This window comes from Neopsephotus bourkii, unplaced genomic scaffold (genome assembly GCF_033783945.1).
Source record: "Neopsephotus bourkii isolate Nb327-2 ecotype Australia unplaced genomic scaffold, CSIRO-AGI_Nbou_v1 NB_1314, whole genome shotgun sequence".
In the NCBI taxonomy this organism is placed as follows: domain Eukaryota; kingdom Metazoa; phylum Chordata; class Aves; order Psittaciformes; family Psittacidae; genus Neopsephotus; species Neopsephotus bourkii.
Genome location: NW_026901795.1, coordinates 1,104,798 through 1,126,997, shown reverse-complemented (window position 1 = coordinate 1,126,997; position 22,200 = coordinate 1,104,798). Strand labels below are relative to the sequence as shown.

At 39.2% G+C, this 22,200-nt stretch overlaps 1 protein-coding gene and 1 long non-coding RNA gene across 2 annotated transcripts in view; one reads left to right on the top strand and one right to left on the bottom strand.

Annotated features, from left to right (window-relative positions):
• Positions 1 to 1,195: 1,195 nt before the first annotated feature.
• SLC35F1 (solute carrier family 35 member F1) overlaps positions 1,196 to 22,200 on the bottom strand; it is a 236,962-nt gene continuing 215,957 nt past the window's right edge. The window contains exon 8 of the mRNA XM_061366196.1: positions 1,196 to 5,293. Coding sequence (XP_061222180.1) covers positions 5,069 to 5,293 — 225 coding nt within the window. The 3' untranslated portion in view covers positions 1,196 to 5,068. The remainder of the gene's footprint in view (positions 5,294 to 22,200) is intronic.
• Positions 5,287 to 7,139, top strand: LOC133219118 (uncharacterized). Its single transcript, XR_009727353.1, has 2 exons — positions 5,287 to 6,309; positions 6,929 to 7,139. It is a non-coding gene; the product is annotated as an uncharacterized LOC133219118 (long non-coding RNA).

Here is a 22,200-nt window from a genome sequence, read left to right as displayed (position 1 = left end):
ACAAAAGGGAGATGGGTAGGTTTAAGCTGATTGAGTGTCCTTCAGTGTTGAAACATGTTTGATTTAAGCATAGAAGGATCCATTAATGCCTATTTATGATGTATTTTTAGAGTAATTCCAAGCAATTACTATTCATATGACTCAAGCACCCATGCTGAATTCTAGCCAGGCAACAGAAGGAGATTTTTGTAATGCCAGAGAGACTCCTGAGCAGATTTGGAGGAAAATACAAATCCAACTGCTAGGATGACAAAGCCATGCGCACCAACTCAGTTTCTGGAGCTCTTGATAGCTTAGGAAACATTCTCATTGGAAAATCAGACATAACCCAGCCCATTTCTGCAGCAGTGCTGGCTTTGTATTGTCAGGGGCTGCATGCAATTACAGTGCAGGGGAAGGCTGGAAATGAGCTCACCGGTCTCTGTTCCCTTTTTTTACTCTCAGCAATGAAGTATGTGAGAAATACCAATGAGAAGTTTCTTGCAGAGACATCAGGCAAGGAGAGATGGACAAATGCGTGTGCTGGCAAACACCCTTAGAGGTGAGTGCATGTTCACAAAATCCCTTGCTCTCACACTTAGGATCTTCTTTTCCTTTCTTCCCATCTGGACTCAAATGAGCCAAAGTCTCATTTTCTTCCTTTCCTCAATTCTGCTCCTCCTGACAATCCTCTCCCCCCAGTTTCTAAGTTTTGTCTCTGTTTCAGGACTCTGCTGGGAAGAGTGCTGCAGTGCAGTGCAGGGCAGCCAGAAGGGAGGGCTGGACAAGGCAGCCGTAGACACTCAGTAACCTTTGCCAGGAAGCCCTTTAACACCATACACACGCATTGCCCCACGTTAATCCTAGATTGATTGATCATTTCTGTAAAGCAGTGGGGGGGAGTGCTTTTGTGTCCAAATGAGACCAACAAATATCAGGATACCTGAGCTAGACATAGGGGAATGGCAGTTTACAAGCGGATGCACAAGTAACCCCTTATCCTTCTGGAACAGCAACTGGGGGCCACGCAAGATACCTGACTGTGCCTAATGGCACCAATGCCAAGACATCTCGGATGGAGTTGTAGGTAAACCACATCACAACAAAAAGAAATCCTCAACAGAGCAAAAAATGATGTCCTGCAGTAAGATTTACCATCAGAAAAATAGTTTCAGGCTAAGAAAAAACAAAGGAAACAGGCAAGGAAACAAATAACCCTGCTTTCATAAAGCATTTATTTTTTTTTTATTTGAAAACATTATACAGGCATTACATTGCCACAGCCAGTCCATATAGGTGCATGCAAATATCAAAATGGAGAAAGGTTTGTTCAGCTTTTTGATGCAGGATTTGGGGTTGGGATTCTGTTTGCTCAGTTTTGGTTTTGGTTCATATTTCCATCTGCGTTGTCAAGATTAGTGTGCTTTATTATGGCATTTAACAATAAAATCCTACCCATGGGGTAAAATTTGTATTTGTAGCTAGCTCAGGAATACTAAACGGTTAAAAAAAAAAAGGAAAGAAAACGTTACTACACGCTTGTCAAAGTGTTAATAGCACAAGTTAGCAATCTCTACACTATACATTGAAACTTCTTATGACACAGTGGTGCAAAATCTTCAATTGCTTGGTCTATCGTTGTGTGTTTCAAAACCTTATAGCTGGAACAAAGACAAGGTCTGTCTCCCAGTGAAGGTTTTCATCCAGTAGCAGAAAATTACATCAGTCTTGACAAGGGCTGCTCAAGGCCAGCAGTATAACAAGAGTTTCAGTTTGTTCAGGCAAGGAGCTATACAGAGATAGAGACGTCCTACGTGACACAGAGAGTAGATAGCTGCCGGTTAGATAGCAGAACCTTTGCTGGTGCACACTGAGGTCTTGAACTGCAGAAAACAAGCAGGTAGAAGTAACGCTTTCCTTTACTAGACCTCAGTTTTTCAGTCAACACAGTCACTGGTAAAGCTCTACTACTGTTTTCCTTTTACAGTTCATCCAGCATGAGCACACTGGTGCTAACCCAAGTATCCACCTTGTTCAACAGCAGACACAGACAGTGTAGCAGCCCCACTTTGCACATCAGACTCCTGCGTGGCTATCACAGGGGATGCTGTCTGGGTGCAGAGTACACACTGAATCATTTGTAACTTCTTTGCGTACAACAGAGCCTTTGAAAACAGCCTGTAAAAATTGCTTCAGATGGCACCTCTCAGCCACTTGTGGATCACAGACCCTTGTAAGTAGAAGCTCCCAGCCCAGTGACCTGGTTGGCAGATGCCTCCTGCCCTGCTGTTTCTGAGAAGACTCTAACAAACATCTACAAGTTAGGGTCAGAAAAATGAGGAGGGGGAGGCAGAAGGACCACAAACATTTGGCTTAAAAATAAATACTAATAATGGAATGAACCAAAACAATAATGCAAAAGGAAGGAACTGTAAACATGAAACATACACACACACAATCCTCAAGGTTCTCAGACCAGCACAGGGACAAACATTCAGAGAAAGGTATTTAATTGGTATAAAGGTAGCAAAAAAGACTGAAATGACAGGTTCCCATCAGTGTGGTTCTGGGTACCTGAGGGAGCCATAGTGGTTGCAACCAGAATCCCTGCTCCTGGGAAATGTGCAAAACCCACCAAGTCAAATCTCTGCCAGGGCTTGACTGGAGGATGCTTGCTGGTCCCTGTGCATCAGGGCTTCACCTCACTATGCACTTCCCACCTGGACTTCACCCTACGGACCTTAATGTTTCTCGTATGTTTTTCATTTTTTTTTAAATCCTGTAGGATTTAAGCTTTCCTTAACATCCCCAGAACACGGACTTTTGTTTCTCTGTAGGAAGCTTTTTTTGATTTGAATCCTCCATGATTTAAGAGAAAAAAGCTTGGAAACATCAGTGCTAAAAAGATTAACTAAACAGAAGGTTGGGTGGAAAAAAATCATGTATTTGTTTAAATCCAAGCCATCTTAACTGAAGCTTTTGGGTCAGTTTTGGGCACAGTTTGGGAATGGTGCAGACCCTTCCCTCAGCTGCAGCAGGATGGTGTCAGGCAGCCTAAACACAGTGGGAGGGAAATCTCTTCTCCTCCACAGCGAGAATAAAATACAACATACTTCTGCTGTTCAATAGCATTCTGGCTTTTGCCACTTCTTGTATATTATGCATACATACTTCTAGTCTCTAGTACCCTCTATATTAAAGCAGAACAGGACTATAAAAGATGAATGTTACCTCAGCAGAAATTCATCCTGCTTGGTTGAACTGTGTGGCCTTTCTAATCTCCAGAGTACAGATTGATTTTCTTTTCAAAACAGAAACAGGTAAGTTGTATTTTTCAAACATGAAGCCCTACATTTTCACTTGAGACAGGCTTCTTCAGCAGAATAGCATTCAAATCAAATTCATCTTCTATGCCCATAAGCTAAATATTCATCAACCCCGTCATAAACTCAATTTTCAAATACAATGAATGTATACACACTTTTACCGTGCTATTGTGTACTTAAACTCCTTCCTTCTGAAGATCCTGAAGCAGCTTAAAATAACTTGGTCCCATAGCACCCCTGTGAGGTAGGTAAAATATGATTATTCCCATCTATAGAGATTGGGAAACAGCCACACAGAAGGTAAGTCACGTCCAAGGATCATGCAGAGATGTGGCAGATCTGTGAACAAAACCGAGCTCTCCTGGATCCCCCTCCTATGTGTTAGACCTAAGATCACCTTCCCTTCCTTCCTTAATTTTAAATTGCAAATAAATGATGGATATTGAAATAATAATTTCCTTTTATTGAGCTCTCAGAAGAGCAAAGATACATGCAGAGATGGCTTCTTTGTGGTGGTGACTGATATCCCCCATTCTGATAAGGCTCTTGGGGTAGAAGTACAGTTGTGGAGCACACCATTACTATTTTCACATGTCCCCAGGAATGTAAGTAAACTGCTGAATTCTTCTGCTAGTTTTGTACTTGGTGAAAAATAACTGGCTGCACCCTGCTGGTATGACTGCCTTCGTGGTACTGGTGCAACACCAGCAGATGGTCCACACTTTCTGCTTATGAATTCCTTGCTTAATCTTCCTGATTTTTACAATTTGTGGGTTTTGGTAAAAAAAAGCAGACACATTTCTAAATAGCTATTGTTGGAATAGTGAACCACAGGAGATTCAGCAAACTGGAACAGCAGAAGGCGCCCTCAATGCACTGAGTATCTAAAATGAGTGCCCTGATCCACATGGTTTGTCATCTTACCATGGAGAGGTACAATACATAGGAAACTAGAAAATGTTTTTCTCTTTACAGATTAAAGTTTAAAAAGTAAGAAATCCGTGTTAAGTCACGACTACAGAGAAACTAACTCTCCGTCACCTCATGCAGAACCTCAGCTGCTAGGAAATCTGCCATGGATCACAGAGAGGTCAATGCTTGAGTACTTCACTTCTGCAAATATAGAAAGGCTAAAATGCTCGCCTTGTACCTATTCCTAGAATAGAGATGGATATTGTAAGTTGTCCCTTCTCTGGATTCATGGAACAGATTACCTAGAAAGGGCAACTAGACAGATACTACAGATGAATTAATTGTCTTTCCTTCACCAGATCCAAGGAGCTAGTAAAAGTGTGTCAGGCTGTTGCTACCATGACTAACCCATCTACTTTGTGCAAACAACTCTTAGAGAGAAATTAACAGTGGACTGCACAAGTGCATTTTCTGTAAAAAGGCGGCTTTTCCACAACTGGTGTGGCTTAGACATAATATCGCTCAGTGGGTGCAGAAACACCCTTCTGTGAACTTTATGTAATTTCATCTTAGATATTAAATATCTTTCACAGGTAGTTTGACATTAACTGATTCATATACAGCAGTTTGTATTGCAAACATGCTGCTCATATCGTAAATGAGGGACTGGCATCTCCTTGCAATGAACACTCTGGAACAAGCAATTTGTATTTTATGAGCTTTCCTTATTTGCTACCTTGCAGCTCACCAGTGTAACTGCACCTGGTAAATACCTTTCTCTATGTACAATACAGAGATAGTGGATATACGAGCTCCACTGAATCATCAGTAGGTGATCAACAGCCCTGGGTTTAAGCAACTCTAACATGAGGCTCCTCTTCTGTCTCCTGTCCCAGGCTGGTGTATGTTACTGAAGGCTCCAGCTGGCCAGTCGCTGGCAGGTCTACAACAGGTCCTGAAGGGTTTCGAAACTGCTTGTACACCCGAGGATCCTGGGCTACATAGGTGGATGTGGAGGAGTAGAGCACCAGCCCAACAAGGATGGTGAAGAATGACAACAAGTAAAGTCCTGAAAACTAAGCAGAAATAAGAATAGAGTTATTAGACACAGCACCAGTCATCTTGAGCTCATGAAGGCCCACAAGCAAAGGTACACACAGATTCTTGTTTTGGAATGCACTGCACAGAACAAACCCCCTATCACAGCAATGATGACTTTTTATGGGAATGTCTCTCTGAAAGGTGTTTTGCTCCCATCAACTCTCCTGTCTCCTATAACCAACAGATAATCAATGCCTTGCCATGGCCCAGGCATACTAAGTGGGTGGGACCTGGGACAGCTGGATTCTGGTCACAGATCCAAAGCCAATTTTGTCATGCTTTAGACAAAACTACTTCTCTGCCAACTATTTATCTGATTTCAAGTTTCTCTAGCTCCAGTGTGGGATACTATCATCTACAGTTGTCTGACAGGTAGCAGACAAATCTGAAGTTGATCACAGCTAAACCACATCTGTGAAGCATAGCATGCTGTTGGTAATATAAAAATATAATTAAGTAAACAATTAAACAAGCATTGAAAACCTATATACTTTAAAAAATACCTGTTTTCATAAAGGCAGCTTCTCTAGCTTGTAAAAAAATGCAGATGCTAGAAGATTTAATGTGAGTTTGGACAGGATGAACTTCAGCTGTGAAATATGCTGTAGGTTGACCTCAAGAGATTTGAAAGTATATATGGATGGCAGTTAACCAAAAGCTCAAGTACACATATATTGGCACACAGCTTCACTGGATCAGAGGTCAGCCTAAATTTTCTGACATGTACAGACCCATTGTGCCTGGACTAAAAATACAACACAAATAACGTTTCTGGCAGTACATTAGCTCTTGCAGATAAAAGTAAAGGCAAAGGCAGGATTTCAAAAGCACAGACCATTGTATATTAGCTTTCAATACTGGGTTCCTTCTATGGGGGACACATAAATGGCTTTAAGACCATTTGACTTGTTTCCTGATCATAGACTAAAAGTTATTTCTTCTTCCATGCTGCGTGTGAGAAGCCATGAAGGACAAATTGCATCACCAACAGGTTGGTAGGGATATAGAATTGATTTGTATTCAGTGGGAGTTTAAAACGTGTCTGTACTCTGCAACTATCAGGGATCTGTATTTGAACATCAACAACCAGCTGCAACCTGTTACTAGCTGCTTCATGAAGTACCTCACTATTTTACATGAAAGTATCTGCAAGTCTGTTTTTCAATCCTAAATGACTATGCTTTGATGGATGCCCAATTTATTTCTTCTGGATCACTTTAGCATGGCACAAAATGGATAGACTGGGTGGACTGTATTATCTTGGAAGCTTTTAGCAATTTTGCTTTTTACATTTAAAGAAATAATCATGGTGGAGAAAGCAAATTTTACTTAAAACTTTACTTTAAAAGGTAACTTTTTAGTGATGCTAATTTGTTGTCATTTAATAACCTACAAAAAACATTTGTCTTTTTTACAGAATCCACAGTATCTTTGAAAGCTTTGGACATAGAACCCATGGTGTTACATTGGATATAGAACCCATGGTGATACATCTGTATGTGGGGCTGTTTCCCACAGCTAGTATAATAATGGGGAAAGTTTAAATTGTGTCATGATCGCAGGGTAGGAAGAGTTCTGCTTTTTATCAGCTCTTAATTGCTTTTTTCCAGGAATGTCACCAGGTCTTCACGTGTCATCTGGCAGTATGATTTGATGTAATAACCATCCAGCTGTCCCATCAGGCAGAAAGACAGTATGGAACCTCACCCTGCTTCTGCTGAAGAATTCCCCCCCATGACACTGCTCTGAAAGTACTGTTCAGGCTTAGATCTCCCCCATGTGGCAATCAAACCCAAGTCAATAATTTCAAAGCATTTTCCAGCTGGTTTTTCTCCCCATTTTCAGTTCAATTTTGCGCTCAGCACTTTCCTCTGCATTTCCTCTTTGTACGTGAACTTGTGTACCACTTGGCAACAGTGGATTTGACTAAGCCATAGCAAAACTCAGAAGCCAACTGCATCTAGTCTCCCAAGCCAGGAACTAGTTCCCTAGTTTCTCACTGTCCCTCTTTCCCACCTTATGCCTGCATTTCTCACCCTGGACAGCCAGTTGGCTTTGCTTCACTGTATAATCAGATTGCCAGCCAGATTTGTGATTGCCTTGTGTCCTGCTGTGAGGAATCTGTGGGGCTTCCAGCAGCTAAATGTGCTCTTCTTGCATTAGGAGCTGCCTAGCCAAAACCAATTCACTTTGCTTTAGTTCATGGCTCCAGCGCTAACATATATACATCCTCCTGGCCATACTTCTCATTCCTCTCTGGAGCTTCCTGCCAGTGGGCTCTTTTGCCTGGTAATATTCCTTCCATGGCAGCTCCTCCCCGCAGTGGCAGCTCTCCAGCCTGGGAGAAAGGGTTTGGACAAAGCCAGGGGAAATCTAAACAAAGGCCTGTGAATCATTTGTCTTTGGTATCTATTCACAGCTACTGCAGAGACCTGCATCCTATAGCAAGTCCTACAACAATTCCATCTTTAGCTTCTTAGGAAACAAGGTTCAGGCTAAATTGTTTTCTCTAGCAGCTCTCTGCAGCACTGGCATAGAAGGGCTGCTAGTAAGGTTAATACAGGAGTACATACTGTAGGTATATGAGAGATCTCTGGGTTTTCTCAATACTCTGTCAGATTGACTCAAAGCCCCTTGAAATCAACGGGTATTTTCCTCCTATTAGTATGGCAGTGAAGCCCGCAGTGTGATGGGAGGATGCAGACTTAGTTCATCAAATACAAAAACTGTTGTTCACTGTGCTGTTTCCTCGGCCTCTAGCTGAAATCTTCATAGCTTATTGAAGGTAAGGTTTACAGGCACACTGTACTGCTATGTCTACATGTACATTTTGAAGGGCTTATTTATCTTGACCTGCTGAGATTCACTGTTAACAGACAGCAAGAGAGAGGCATTCAAAACCAGCAGAAAGAGCTATTCCTAAGAAACTGAGAAAGGGAAGATCAGTTTTAATTGCTATCCTCTACAAAACTGCAGTATCAAACTGCAGGCTCTCAGGAAGTGTGCAATTCCTTTCTTTGGCTAAAAAGCTGCTTAAGAATAATATTGTGCTTCATTTTTCTGACTTGTTTCTCACTTTCAACAAATCATATTTCCTCTAAGAAAAGACGTTTTCAAAATATCCAAATTTGTACACTCCTCCAAATCCCACTTCCCTCCATGCTAAACAGGATAACTGTAAGCTGTTCAAACAGTAGCATGGGTAGAAATTGTTCATCTCGGATCAGCTAAAGGGTCTCATACACCCTACTGTAAGCAACCAAATAGGTGCCTGTCACTTTGAAGATAAACAAACAAAGCAAAACCTAGGCAAATGCAACAAGATAACATCTGTAACAAGGATTTGTTCAGTGTATCAAAACCTGTACTGATTCTAGGTGAGTGGATGTTTCTTGTATTTATCTAAGAGACATTCTTTAGGGACCCAGTACTTGAATGTATTTGCCAGTCAGGCTTAGCAGAAGAGCTAATGGCATCTGATAACTTAGCTGCAGGAGCAGGCGGCTCGCTCCTGCAGAACCCTGCCAGAAAACCACTGCTGCAGTAAGGTCTAGTTGACCACACTAAATACATGGTGAAATCATGCTGATTTTCTATTATCCATGCACAAAATCTTTTACGTCAAAAAAGAGCAGAACAAAACATATCTGTAGTGGCTTGTTGTGTTTTTTTGTTTGTCTGTTTGGGTTTTTTAATTTTTTAATGAAATACCTTACAACAATGCTAGATACAATTATGAATGAAGTGTACAAGTCATTTGAAATTTAGTTTGTACACAGTATTTTTGTTGGAAGTGAATCAAAATTGTGCATTCTGGGAGTCAAGCATCACAAGATGTCTAAAATAAGGAAGATGAATATGTAGGCATCTGAATGCTTACAAATTTTTAAATCTAGAATGAATTATTAAACTTTTCAAAATTGACTTCCCACTAGTTCTTGTCCTCTGCTTCTTATTATATCTCCATTCAAAACTTGTATTTCATATATAATCAAGCCACTACGCTAAAACACTTCTACTATTTCCACTTGATATTCTTATGCTTTAAAGTAATCCACCTGAGAAGGTGGGTGCAAAAGAAACTTCTTGATGGGGAGCAAAGAGTGTTTGATTTCATCATCTTGAATAGTGATAAGACTGTAAGGGTAGAAGGAAAAAGAAAGAAAAGCTGTTCAGAAAGCAGTAAATTCATGCCTGGGTCTTGAGAGAGAGAGTCGTGCTTGAGAACACAGGTCAGGAATTTAAAAGGGAAAGCCTGGGGAAAGGGCATAGAGGAATCACGGTTATCACAGCTATGCTGCACTGACCATTGCCTGCTGCAGAGGGAATTTGCAGACAAGTAGTTCTGACTGTCACAGATGTCCACATCCATGTTACCATTGACACTAGGGCAAAACAATATTCAAAGTGACAAAAAGAGACAGATGTGAGTCTGCAGAAAAGCCCACACAGACAAAGAAATGCAGTGATTTGCTAATTTTGGTTTATCACTCAGCTATCATGATAATGATCACGACCATTGTTACAATGGTTATGAAAATGCAAATTCTTTTTTATACGGTCCATTGAACTGGAAATAGTCTACAGGAGCAGACTACTAGAGCTGCAGTGCGCCAGTTCTAGCTGTATTTGACAACAGCAGCCACAGAGTGAATCTCTTGGTAGGCGATATGAAGCTCAGCCCCTAGCCTACAGAAACCAACGGTGCTTTTTAAGACTTTAAATTGAATTTTTTGTTATAGGACTAATGAAAATTTAGAATTGTCATGAAATGAATTAATTACCTTTTCCCTTAACCTCATCTAGAAATTATCCACGTTTTGAAAAAAAAACCCCAAGAATTCAGGTCTATGAATTCAAATTTTAAATATTAGAGAGAAGTAATATCCTCAGAATTACACTGATGAAGAGGAACAAAATGTACATATCAGGTGAAATTCATTTAGTTCCATATTTCTGTTGTCACTCCCCATGCTCTCCAGGCAGGCTGTTTCTACCACCTTCTTATTGACATCAGTGGGTCTGTACAGTCTGATGAACTACTCTGTTTTCTGAACTAATTCAGTTTGTAGCATATTCTGCACAGCCCACCTAAGATAAGGCCAATAGGGGTTCCTGCACTGACTTATATCTCTTCCGCCTGGGTAATTTCACACGTGAGTACCTGGGCAGGATGAGCAAAGAGAGTTAAAATCAAATTTCTGTCATTATCTTTTGTATAGCACACAGATATTTCCACTCAGTTTGATGAACTGATTGAGAGGCTCAGCTTCTTTTCACACTGTTTTCTATTTTCGCTTCTGATATAGCAAATGAAGTTCACCATGACCAAGCCCATAAGCTGTGCTGTGCGATGCATACACTCTCCAGTCAGCATCAGTACTAGGAAGGGTGAGGGCTCTGAGAGCTATGGATTTGCACAGTGCTTTCAGTTGTGTAGCTGGATATTACAAACATATTATTTTATTAATAGAAATGGGAGCCAGCATCTTAGTCATAGCTCATTATGCTCTCTGGTAACTCCCTCGGCTCAGACCCATGAGGATCTGGACAAAATTATCTTAGGCTGGGATTGTGATTTACTGAAACTATGACAAACTGTTTTTGTCCCAGCCTTTGAGGAAGATGTCCTTTCGGGATTCAGGGTCTGCCCTGCTTTTTATCAGGAGAACAATCTTCTGGTTCAGCCTCAGTTACTTCTGTCTGCTTTCAGGGATGAGAGATAAAGACCTGACCTTTGGCTGATCACTGATCCCAGGTGGGAGTTAACGGGCAGAATATTTCCTAGGAATAGGTAGACATTTTCCTAAGTAGACTGCAGAACTAAGCTCTGGGCAGGTGATGATACATCTTTGTCATCAACAGAAATTAGGGCAGCCATTCTGTAAAATCTGAATAGCACCAAACACCAAAAAAGTTGCTGAGTTTTCCAGACTGCATTTGAACAGATAAAACTCATCCACCAGAACCTTTATACATGCTGCTACATCTCTCAGATCTTTAATCTAGAGATCTCTGAAGGGACTCAAACCACTGAGGATACGGTTTAGCATGCCTTCCCAGCTCTCCAACTGCAGAATCTTGAATGCTTGAGTGTTGTTCCCCTGCTGAGAAGGGTACCAAGGGGCACTGGACAGCTTCAGTAACAATGATAGCTTCTGGGCAGTGAGTCTGTATGCTACAGGCAGGATTGCATCACATTCACACTTTAACAGCCTCCAGCTATTTCCAAAGAAAACTGTGAGGATATAATCTTAAGTGATTGCCTTAACCTCCTATCTTGCCCTCCCAAGGCAGCTGGGATTCAAGGTGAAATTTGTAGCTAGTTCTTCCACATCTTTTTTCTTTTCTTTCCTGCCCATTGGCAGTCACATAGAAAATTTTCACTGGATGAAGGAGGCTTTCACTGCAGGCATGTCTCAACACATCATTGTAACTCATGCCGGTCAGAACCCAAAGCAAGAAGCATCTGCCTTGCTTCAATGACAGTGAAAACCTGACATTGGCCTCATTGCCATTTAGTGAAAACAAAGAAGCTAAAGGAAGTTTTCTGTCTGTCATTTCATGCATGAGAGAAAGGCCATACTTCTCAATTCCTTCTGCCTGCTTGCATCCTCAGCGTGCTCTAACTCAGATGAAATCCTGTCTATTACTATGACTTACACTGAATCACAAATGTTGCATAGAAATCGTGATGTGAAGTAATTATATGGCACATTTTCTGTATTTTCCAGTTGAGTATCTAGGATTTTTGTCCTAGTGCTTTCATATTTTACTGTAGGTAAAACATAGTGGTCCATGCCTTCTGTCATACAGCAGCACCCTCTATTTTAGTCCTTGCATGGTATTTGCTGATGGGCACAGTTCAACTGGTAAGACGGTGGTCAGTGGGAAAGTCCTAACCTCTCAAATGATGAGGTTACCTATATAGGAAAAAAATTAGGTAGTTACCAGAAAACTGTCACCACATATTCTGTTAAAATTTGTGAAGCTTCATAGTATTCCTAGAGTTCATTGGTGGAATAAAAAACTGATAGCATTTGGAGAAAAATCTCTGAGCTGTACGGCAAACACTGGTTTTACAACACATCTGCATGATTTCATGCTTCTCAAAAGATACCATTAGAAAAAAATCATAATTGTCTGTCCTTTCTAAATACGTGCCTGTTAGGGCAACATGTTTGTGTGAAAAGGCTTATCTTCATTTCCTAGGTGCCAGGAGAGATGGGAATGCTGCTTTGTCTTCTGTTTTCCTTTGTTGCCTCTGCCATCAGATGTAGAGGAAAAATGAGCCCATGTTCAGTACCCCTGCGGTACCAGCAGTCTATCTAATTAAAAAGTGCAAGGTAGAATGAATCCTGCAATCTGTTTTAATCTTACCTACAGAAGACAGAGATTTTTATGTGAAGTTAAAACACTCATATTACACTGCTCTAATTTCCTGTGAGCATTCTTACTGTGGGAGAAGGTTATTTCTGGTTAACTTTTCTGGTTAAGTGGTAAAGCAGTTACCCTTTTAAATATTCTTTAAAAAGGAGAAACACAATAGAAGAGATTATAAAAATAAAATCAATTTACCCTCTCCACTTTCAGCTTTCAATGTTTTTTGCTGGGTTGCCCAGTTGCTCCGTGTCTTTCTGGTTTTGTGTGTGAGTACTTAATATAGTAGCAGTTGTCTGCTCTACTTCATTCTCAGATAATGTGCATGTGGCTAATTGTGTTCAGTGTGTTCAAAACCAAGGTACAGTAATTGATTCATCTTGTATTATTTATGTTTTCCTGCTGAATCGAACAATATATTCCTACAGCAGTCTTCCAGAATGTAATTGTTTTCTCTCAGCCATAAAACAGGGAGCGCTCCTACCCTGAGAAACAAGGAATACACAGCTGCAGTTACCCTTACTGTGAGTGACTTTGCAAGCTGTTTGAAGGGAGTGTGATGCGTCTGTTTCACATTGGGGTTCTCCATAGTCTGGCATGTTTGCTGCCAGCAACATGAGGCCAGACTTCAGGAGTTCCAAGAGCTCTCAGCTGAGTCAACTCACAAGTCAGGCACACAAGGAAGCCATAATGGAGAGCATATCCTAAGCCACTGAATCCAACCCCACCCCCTCCTTACTGCGTAGTCAGATCACATATTCCATTTGGCAAATACTCCGTGCCCTCCTGCAAGCATTGTAAGGGCTTTTGTCCAGTCCCCTCTAATCTATTCGAAGTCTGTTCTGGAACCTCTCTGCTAAAATAGCCAAAAAGTCCCCCTAATTTCCAAATGTATGCATTCTCAGATTCCACCTGCATATGCTTACATCTTTAGCTCAAATAATTTTGCTTTCATCCCTGTGAATTTACAGTTTAATTTATATATGTTGAGGTACCATAGTCCCTCCCAGCTCATCAGAAATCAAAGCTATGTTATATACAACAAATGTTTTTTAGGATTTGCACATTTGGTACATTCTTAGCAGACACACACTTACTCTGTCAAGGCTTTGGAGCAGGTAAGACAAAAAGCCCTGTTTGGCCCTCTTGAGCTTGACCAAAAAAGTGTGTAGCTACAGCGAAAAAATGATGTTCTTATATGGTAAGTTGTCCTATTCTATGGCATTAGCACTTCTCCATCAATGCTAGAAATACCTAGATTGTCCCATTTGGAAACAGCTTTGCTACAATTGTGCTTAAATTCCTCCCATCTGTTGCCACTGATGTGACCTTGCACTATGTGCACTTCATTGCATTTCTCAATGTCATCCAGTTCTTGTTGCCTAGTTATTTTAACCCTCCTTCCTACTGAGGTTCCAGAGCTATTACTACAGTCACTATACAAGGCGAGTCTTCAGACCAACTCTTTGTGACTTCCATCAGCAAAGAGGTCCTTCTAGCAAGCTGTTTCTCTCTCAGCATGTTGACTTGTCCTTTATCCTCATTAACAAGTTTCTCACCTAGCTTCCCATCATTACAGTGCTAATCCTGTTCCTTAGCTTGATAGTTTTCTACACTGCATTGTATAAAAGCCTTACAGATTAGATCTACATTTGCCTTTTGTCTACAAAAAAATTAAATTATCAGACACAAGATTTAGTTTGGATGATTCATCTTCATGTGTACCAGGTCGCATTTTATCCAATTTTCCATTTCTCTCCATGTGCCCATTTCTCCCTGGTGTCCACTTCCGATTTTAGTTTATTGCCTACTTCATATACAACTCTTCCAAATGTCTATATTCCCACACTTGAAAGAACTAAGATTATTGTGTTCTGTTTCTACTTCTGATTTAGTAATTGATATTTCTATTAACTACTGTGCATTGCTTTCCTATTTAATTCTTGTTCTTCCTGAATATGACAAAAGGTCCTGATTTCATTTTGGTTCCAAACTAAAGGTTGTTTAACTTTAGCCTCTGCTGTCTTTCCATAGTGAAAGTATTTCTTCTCTTCATATACAAAAATAACTTTTAGCTGTTTGTTTCACTGTCACCTTCATTGCCACTCTTGATTTACCTTTTACAGCAATCACTCCTTTTCCTTTTCACCTGTACAGTGTCAGTTTTCTTTTGTGATTAGTTTGTACTCACTGTTTTCTATTTATTTCTAGCTATTTTTTTAAAAGGGTGGTTTGCCCAGTTTCATCTGGAACTCTCCCCTACAACTTCTGCTCTTGTACTTAAGATACAAAATCCAGATTACTTTAAATCAAAGGTATTTTAAATCTCCTTCAGACTAATTATGATCCTTTGGAACATCTGAAAGAGCAGATACTCTTGCTTGCTAAACTTAACACATGCCAGTAGTGGAAATAATTCCAGAAGTCTAGTCCAGTTAATTAAGGTAATTTGCTTAGCAGCAGTTTTGATGACAAGCATCTATCCCATATTATGGGTTTGAAAGCTTAGAGTTTAGTGGGAAGTGGGAGTTTAGGCACAAAGAAGATGCTTTTTGAAGAATTTCTAGTGGTTAATAAATATCTTACTACTTAGATTGAAAGCATGTAGAAGCGATGACTTCTGACTGATGTTATGTCTGCCTGTTGGCACATTCTTTCATTTTGGTAGGAAATAAGAGGTAATTTGGATGCTTTAACCCCGTATGTCTGTAACATGCATTAATTTGGCTGCTAGAAGGCACAACTGGAGTAAGCACTTCAATCTAGTTAGTTAATCAAAACAGAGAAATTAATTAATTTCCAACTTTATTTTTCTTTCTGGTGGCTCATATACCCTCTGGATGGCAAGGCACAATTCTTAACACACTTCCTAAATATTCTCTTCTTTTCTGGAAACAAGGACTTACTCAATACTGTGAGAAATCTCCAAATTTACAATGCAGCTATTGTGTTTAACCCTACCATTTGCTTTCTACATCTCTGGGGAACTTTCAGGCCTTGTTTCCATATGCTAAGATAGAAATAGCATTCAACTTGAACAATCATATTTTGAAGATCCCTGTAGATGCACAGTAACTGAGCCTTATTTAAGCTTTTGAATGCAGCTGCTGCTTTGCTAATTCATTACTTTTTTTTGTTGTTGTTTTCTCCTTTGGGTTGCAAATTATTGCTGAGGTATGTAGCTTGACAGATTCATTGTACTCGCTTGTCTTCAAAAGTATGCTTGACTCGGGGAATGCTGAGGTTCTCATTTACTTTTTCTTTTTAATATTTCCCCACAAATAATTATGAAACTGAGCCTCCTGGTCTTTGTTTTCATATTCACTGAGTATCATTTAGAAAAAGGCTGTTGTGATAAGATCCAGATCATTTAATAGCATATCTGTTATGAGTTTTTTGTCTGCACTTTTTCTTATAATGATGAAAAAGGCAGTATTTATTACAATTTTTTTGCTTTCTGCACTTCATTCAAACCATTTTATTGTTCTCTGTTGTTAGGCATTTCTGTTGCTCCACTCTCCCAAATCTCTCTTTTCAGCCCCTGCTCAACAGCATCTTTAAAACCCATATGGTTTTGTTGAAGATTTATCATCCAAGAGTTAATTATTTCCAATAACAGTAAGATTTCTGTTAATATGTCTGTTTTCATATTGGGTAGGAATTATAAGCTCACTTTTACCTTTCCCATGACTCTTCACTACTTTTTCCGAAACACTATTTACTTCCTTCCAGAGTCTGAGAATTAAACTTCATAATGTACTCTGTGGTATATTTAAGAGATCTCTAAATAACTTTTTCCTCATATTGAAATGCAAAACTAATTCAAACAAGGCAATGTGTGTTGACTATTATTTGTCTCCAAGTTCTCAAAGGCCATTGTTACCATACCTGGCTTCTTGCATTTCTTCAAGTTAATAATACCCAAAGTTAATAATACCCAAATATTAACTCCAAATGAAAATGATGGATAGAGGCCTTACGCTAAATGTAAGGATACCATTGCATGTTCCACCAGTACAATGCCATTGCCTCCCTTTGGTCGCTATAGTGCCCATGTCTGGACCATTGTTGAGTCTGGGGGCACAGCTGGGGACAGAAGAGACTAGTGGGATCACCTCTTCTGTCTGTGGGCAGCAGTGACTTCAAACTACATAAAAAAATAAAACAGCATCCTGAATTACAATTCCCTAGCCAATTATCACTAGTGAGAAACCTATTTCTCCCTAGTTCCCTAAACATTGCTCCCCCTAACCTACTCCTGTGAAAAAAGCAGTGAAGACATAGAGATGATGGACTCAGCATTCTGCAAGGTGTTAAAAATTCAGGTCTTATGACAATGATGTGAATCACCTTCTTCAAGTAGTCAAAGCATATTCCTATTTTTTATCCATGTTCAAATCATTCTCTGAAGACAATTCTTTGTATTTGATATTTATTATTATATTACATATTATATTGCTTTATATATATTATTTATTTATTATATATTATATGATGTATTTATTATTATATTATATTATATATTTATTAGTATATCGAAAGAGTATTTTATAATAACTGAAAGCAATACTGAACCTCAGCATAACATTGTCAGTATTTAGAAATGTCAAGGATGGAAATCTGTAATCCTGTGGTTCCTCTTCATTTTGTATAACATATTAGAGAAAACTAATAAACTCTATGCTAGGACTTAAAAACTTTTGCTCATGATTTTGATTGAAAAATAACAACTTCTCACTATAAGGTAAGTAAACCACTTTCCCAGTGCCTTGTAGGTCAGAGCACGTAAGTGGTTCATTGCAAGCAAGTCTGAGGATCAATTTAAGGAGATTACACAGGCAGATATACTGTCTCTTTTCTTTCTCTGGGGACTGTCTGTGAATGGGCTGATTTTACACATCTTTTTGCTACAGTTAACATTTACATTCTTTTTTCATTTCATGTTTTCTTTTGAGTAGTCAATATCCACTAGGCAATTTGCTATCTCATATGACCAAAGGCAGAACTCAGTCACGTAGTGAAGCTTTTTTTTTCCCCTAGCTGGTTCGATTGTCAGTATAAACTACTTCAGTCTGAAATTGGTTGTATTCAGTGATTACATGAGTTTCAACTGGCCTCAAACACCTTTTATATAAATGAAAATGTACTTGCATACCTACCTTATGCATGTTTTTAAAAAGAGTAGAAATACATCAAATTGAAAAGCTCTTTTGAAATCGCTAACAAATCTTTTAACATTTTAATATTAAGCTCTGCAAGAAGATGTGATACTGAGCCATAACAAGATTTGATTCAAACGTTACAATAAAAAGGGGAGAAAGGTGGAGAAAGAAAAGAAATATTATGACTATTTAAGCATTCATACAAAAAACCTAAAACTATACTCTGAGTTGATAACCAGGTGTTGAGTAGCAAGGCACAGAACAGTGGTGCTGTCAGTAAACCTTATCAACCGGGCATTCACTAAGAATATTAAGAAATCTAAATTACATAGTTAGAAAATATAAACCCATGGACAGTTAGGTAGATGAGCTCCTGGCTGTTCTCTTGCTGTAATTATGAACTAGTTCCTGGCTAGGAAGCCAAACGGTATGCCTGCTGGAAACTCTGGCAACTGCTGACTGCAACTGAGAGAATTATCTCCATGGCAGATGCCTGGAAGCCTTAAAAGCTCCTTCTTGGGGTTCTGGGCTGTCTAATGCAGAACTGAGATTTGTTCTCCAGCTTCCAGAGTTCATGAGCTGCATAACTTGTGTTTTCTATGCCACAGATCTTCCAGTTCTAGAATACCTGGCTGAAAATGTTGGAAAATGTGCACTGCTGCAATCTCTTAGATGAGAGGGCAAAACAACAGTCAAGGTCTGAGAAATGCCAGCTTCTGTTTCCTTGGGAACATACTGAAAACAGGATTATTTCCACTTAGAATTTCTCTTTTGATAATTAGCCATTTCCAACGAAAATGAATTTTGCTATAAAACTCCTAACCAGCTCTGTTGTGAGCAGTCTTTTAATGTGAGACAAAATAAAAATCCCAAGCTAAGAGCCATTAAAACAATCTACAGCACTTGACATTTATGATGAGCTAGGGTCTGAAAAAACAAAGCTGAAATTTAAGCTTTCATCATAACTTTTACACTATGAATGTCACATCCTTTATACTCTTTCTGATAGCACCAAAACAGTAAGTATCAATGTTTCACTATTCATGCTTTGTAATTAATGAATCTATTGCAAGATAACACTGTGAAAGGAAGAGATAACCTTTCAACAATGAAATATTTTCACAAAGCTGCCATATCCATGCTGTTTTGTTAAAAATCTACTGCCAGACTGTGCAACATCTTGGTAGGAGTAATTTAATTTTCCAGCTTCTATTATTTCTTGTCATTTACTTCATAGCTTTTTTATTGTATAGTATCCTGCACCCTCAGACAAGGGGTGAGTGGATGTGGCCCTTTCTATCAGAGCAATGTACATTCAAGTATGACCAAAGACAGGCCTAACTCACTTCCACCTCAAGGTAGCTCTTTAAAAATACACAGCTAACTGTATTTATTATATATATATAAAATTCTGATTTATTATTATAATATGGAGGAAGAAATGCAGATAAATAAAAGAAATAAATGTAAAGGAATATGAAAAAGAAGACTTTAAAATGCCAGTTAGATGAAAGGCATATGGACAGTACAGCCTCATGGGAACACAGTTGTTGAGAGGGAGTCCCACTGTAGGAAATTTAGTATGCTGCAAAAGAAAGAGAAACTTGCACATCGGTTTCTGCACATTAGCAATGGCATAAAGAATGAACTAGTAATATGATTTATCCTCATTATCAAAAGCTTAGAAGCCTTTACTAGGATAAACCCCGTGAGATTAAATTCCATTCAAACAGAGTTTATGGGTCAAGCAGCTTGCATATCAAGTTCCATCAGGAAAATATCCAAAATCTTATGACTGAGGAAGTAATAATGTAAAAAATACATTTTTACAGTTGTTCAGCCTGCACTGCCTGCTCTACTAGAAATAATGTTGTACCATTGTTTCTCAGTGAAGCTCACATAAATCCCCAATTTATGGACATTGCTTAGGATCTGTGCTGGCAAAAATTAAATTGGAACCTACTGCCTCCAACTTGTACCCTCTCCTCTCCATTACGCTAAAATCCAGTCTCCTTCCCAGCCCATTCCTTGATGTAGTGGGAAGGCTGTTATCTGCTCCCTTCTACTGGAGGGACTCTCCTGTTAGAATTAGCATTGAAAAGTCATTTTTAGAAGCATCAGTATCAGCAAGCAGGGCTTCAGCTAGTATCATTTCAGATTTCTGGTGCTGAAAGGTTTTGAGTATCATGTTTGTCTGTCTGTCCAAGTCCTCTGTACAGATACTCTGCATGAGCCTAAATCAAGTTATGAGACTTCCTTGATTTATTATGAAAGATATGTTTTCTTCACTTAGAAACTGCTACTATATTCTGAATTTTTATAGCTGCATCTTGGATAAAATAATGAATGAATGTGCCAAGGCAGAATATAATTGATTGTGCTTGGCTTGCTAGGTAATGATATAATACAGTGTGACTCGACCTGCTGGTGCAGAACACAATCAGTATGCATGCTCTAGCTGGTGGAAAACTTAAACTGCTTAGATTATTTAGTGAGAACCCAATTTGCTTAGAATGACTAAAGCACAACATACAGCTTGCCAATGAGAAGTATGAACTTTAAAAATTCACATAAAAATGAAGCCAAGACTGAGACTAAAATGTAAAAAGGAACATGCCATAGGCAAAAACCAACAGAACTTGTACAAAAGTGTCAACCCATACACTCAGAGAACTGGCCCTGAGTTTCTCACCACCACTGGTGTCAGTGTATGCATGACAAAGAACAGCTATTGCAGTCTCTGACAGGGCAAGGACAGTCCTGTTACTCAGAACATGAAATTTCTTCCATGCTATGCTGAGACATCCCTCTACACAGCATACGTCACATTTATAAGGCATCCTTCTGGTTCCAAAGCTGTTTACCACCATGTCTATAGGCAAAAAGCATGGATGAAACCCAACCAGCAAAGCAGCCCCTTGGCTCTTTACTGCAGACTCATTTCCCACACCAGGGAAGGGCACTGTGGATTCCCTCCTGCTTGTGTAGGGTGGGAAAGAACCTTATGCAGACTGGTTTTGTACTCCTGGGAACACTGAAGTTCACAGAAATCAAGAAACCAGGGCAAATCAAAACAAAAGATGAGTCTGAAAGACAGGAGGTGAAGATGAATGTAGAGGATAACAGCAGCAATAATAACAAGAACATCAACAATAACAATAATAGTAAGTTAAAGTTTGTTTTTCAAAGCAGAAGATAATTTAATTGTGCTAAGAAGAAGGTGAAAAGAAAACAGATAGTTAGGAAAGTTTTGAATATCAAACCTCTATAAAATATATCAATACAGTGAGAATATTAAAAAATAATTGAAGATATGGAGGCTTATACTTAAATCCTATAGCAGCTGCAAATATTCAGCCACCAAAGAGGCCAGACATGTTCCTTCGTTTACTGGGGTATCTGGACTCAGTTACTGATTACAGAAGAACTAAAAAGAGAGATTTTATTTGGGGGATGCAGATAATTTTAAGAATGATGCACTACAATTTAGTCATCTACCTCCAACTGAAAGTCATAAATCATTACATTTAAATACAATAAAAGCTTGAACAATTAACATCTTGAACTATACGTTAACTGTATACCTGTCAAGTTAACATGCTGCATTTCTAGCTTCTGTGGGCCTGGGAACTGTACAATGTACTACAAAGATATCTGCATATGGGGTAAGAATATAAACTCATTGTCCTGCATGTCATGATGCTGCAAGTCTGTATGATAAAAAAATCAAATGCTAGCAAATCCAAACACTTCAAGCACAATCTTTTCCCAGTTTGGTTTCAGAGGCTCTAAAAACCAGTTAAAGTAATTTCTTGCATTTTCTATGGATTTTCACAGATTTACTGTTATAGGTGCAATAAACCCATCTGGTGATAAAGGTAGCAGAGGAAGGAAAAAATAATAACTGTTTCTTGAAAGACTCATAAAACTGTAATCTGCAAGGGGTACTAAACCACTCAGTTGATCCTAATTCAGCATAAAGCCATTTGTTTCCCAGTGAAGTGGGGCTGTGCCCATTGGCCAGAGCAGCAATAAGGAGAAGGAGCTGTGTGCCTGAAGGAGATGCACAGCTGAGCTGGGAATGAAACTGCTTTTTAGAAACTGGAAAACAAGCAAGCGTACAGAGTCTTAGGAGGGGAATTTAGAGCATTTAAGGACAGACTTCATTACTGACTGCAAGTTGCACATTTCACAGTTCTACTTCCTCATATAAAATGATGCCTGATAGTAAACCAGAAAGAAAAGGAGGAGGTGACCTGTCTAAGGATAAAAACATGACAGCTAAAGAAGGAACCACATAACTAAGTGGGTTTTTAAATCTAGATCATCTCTGAATATAG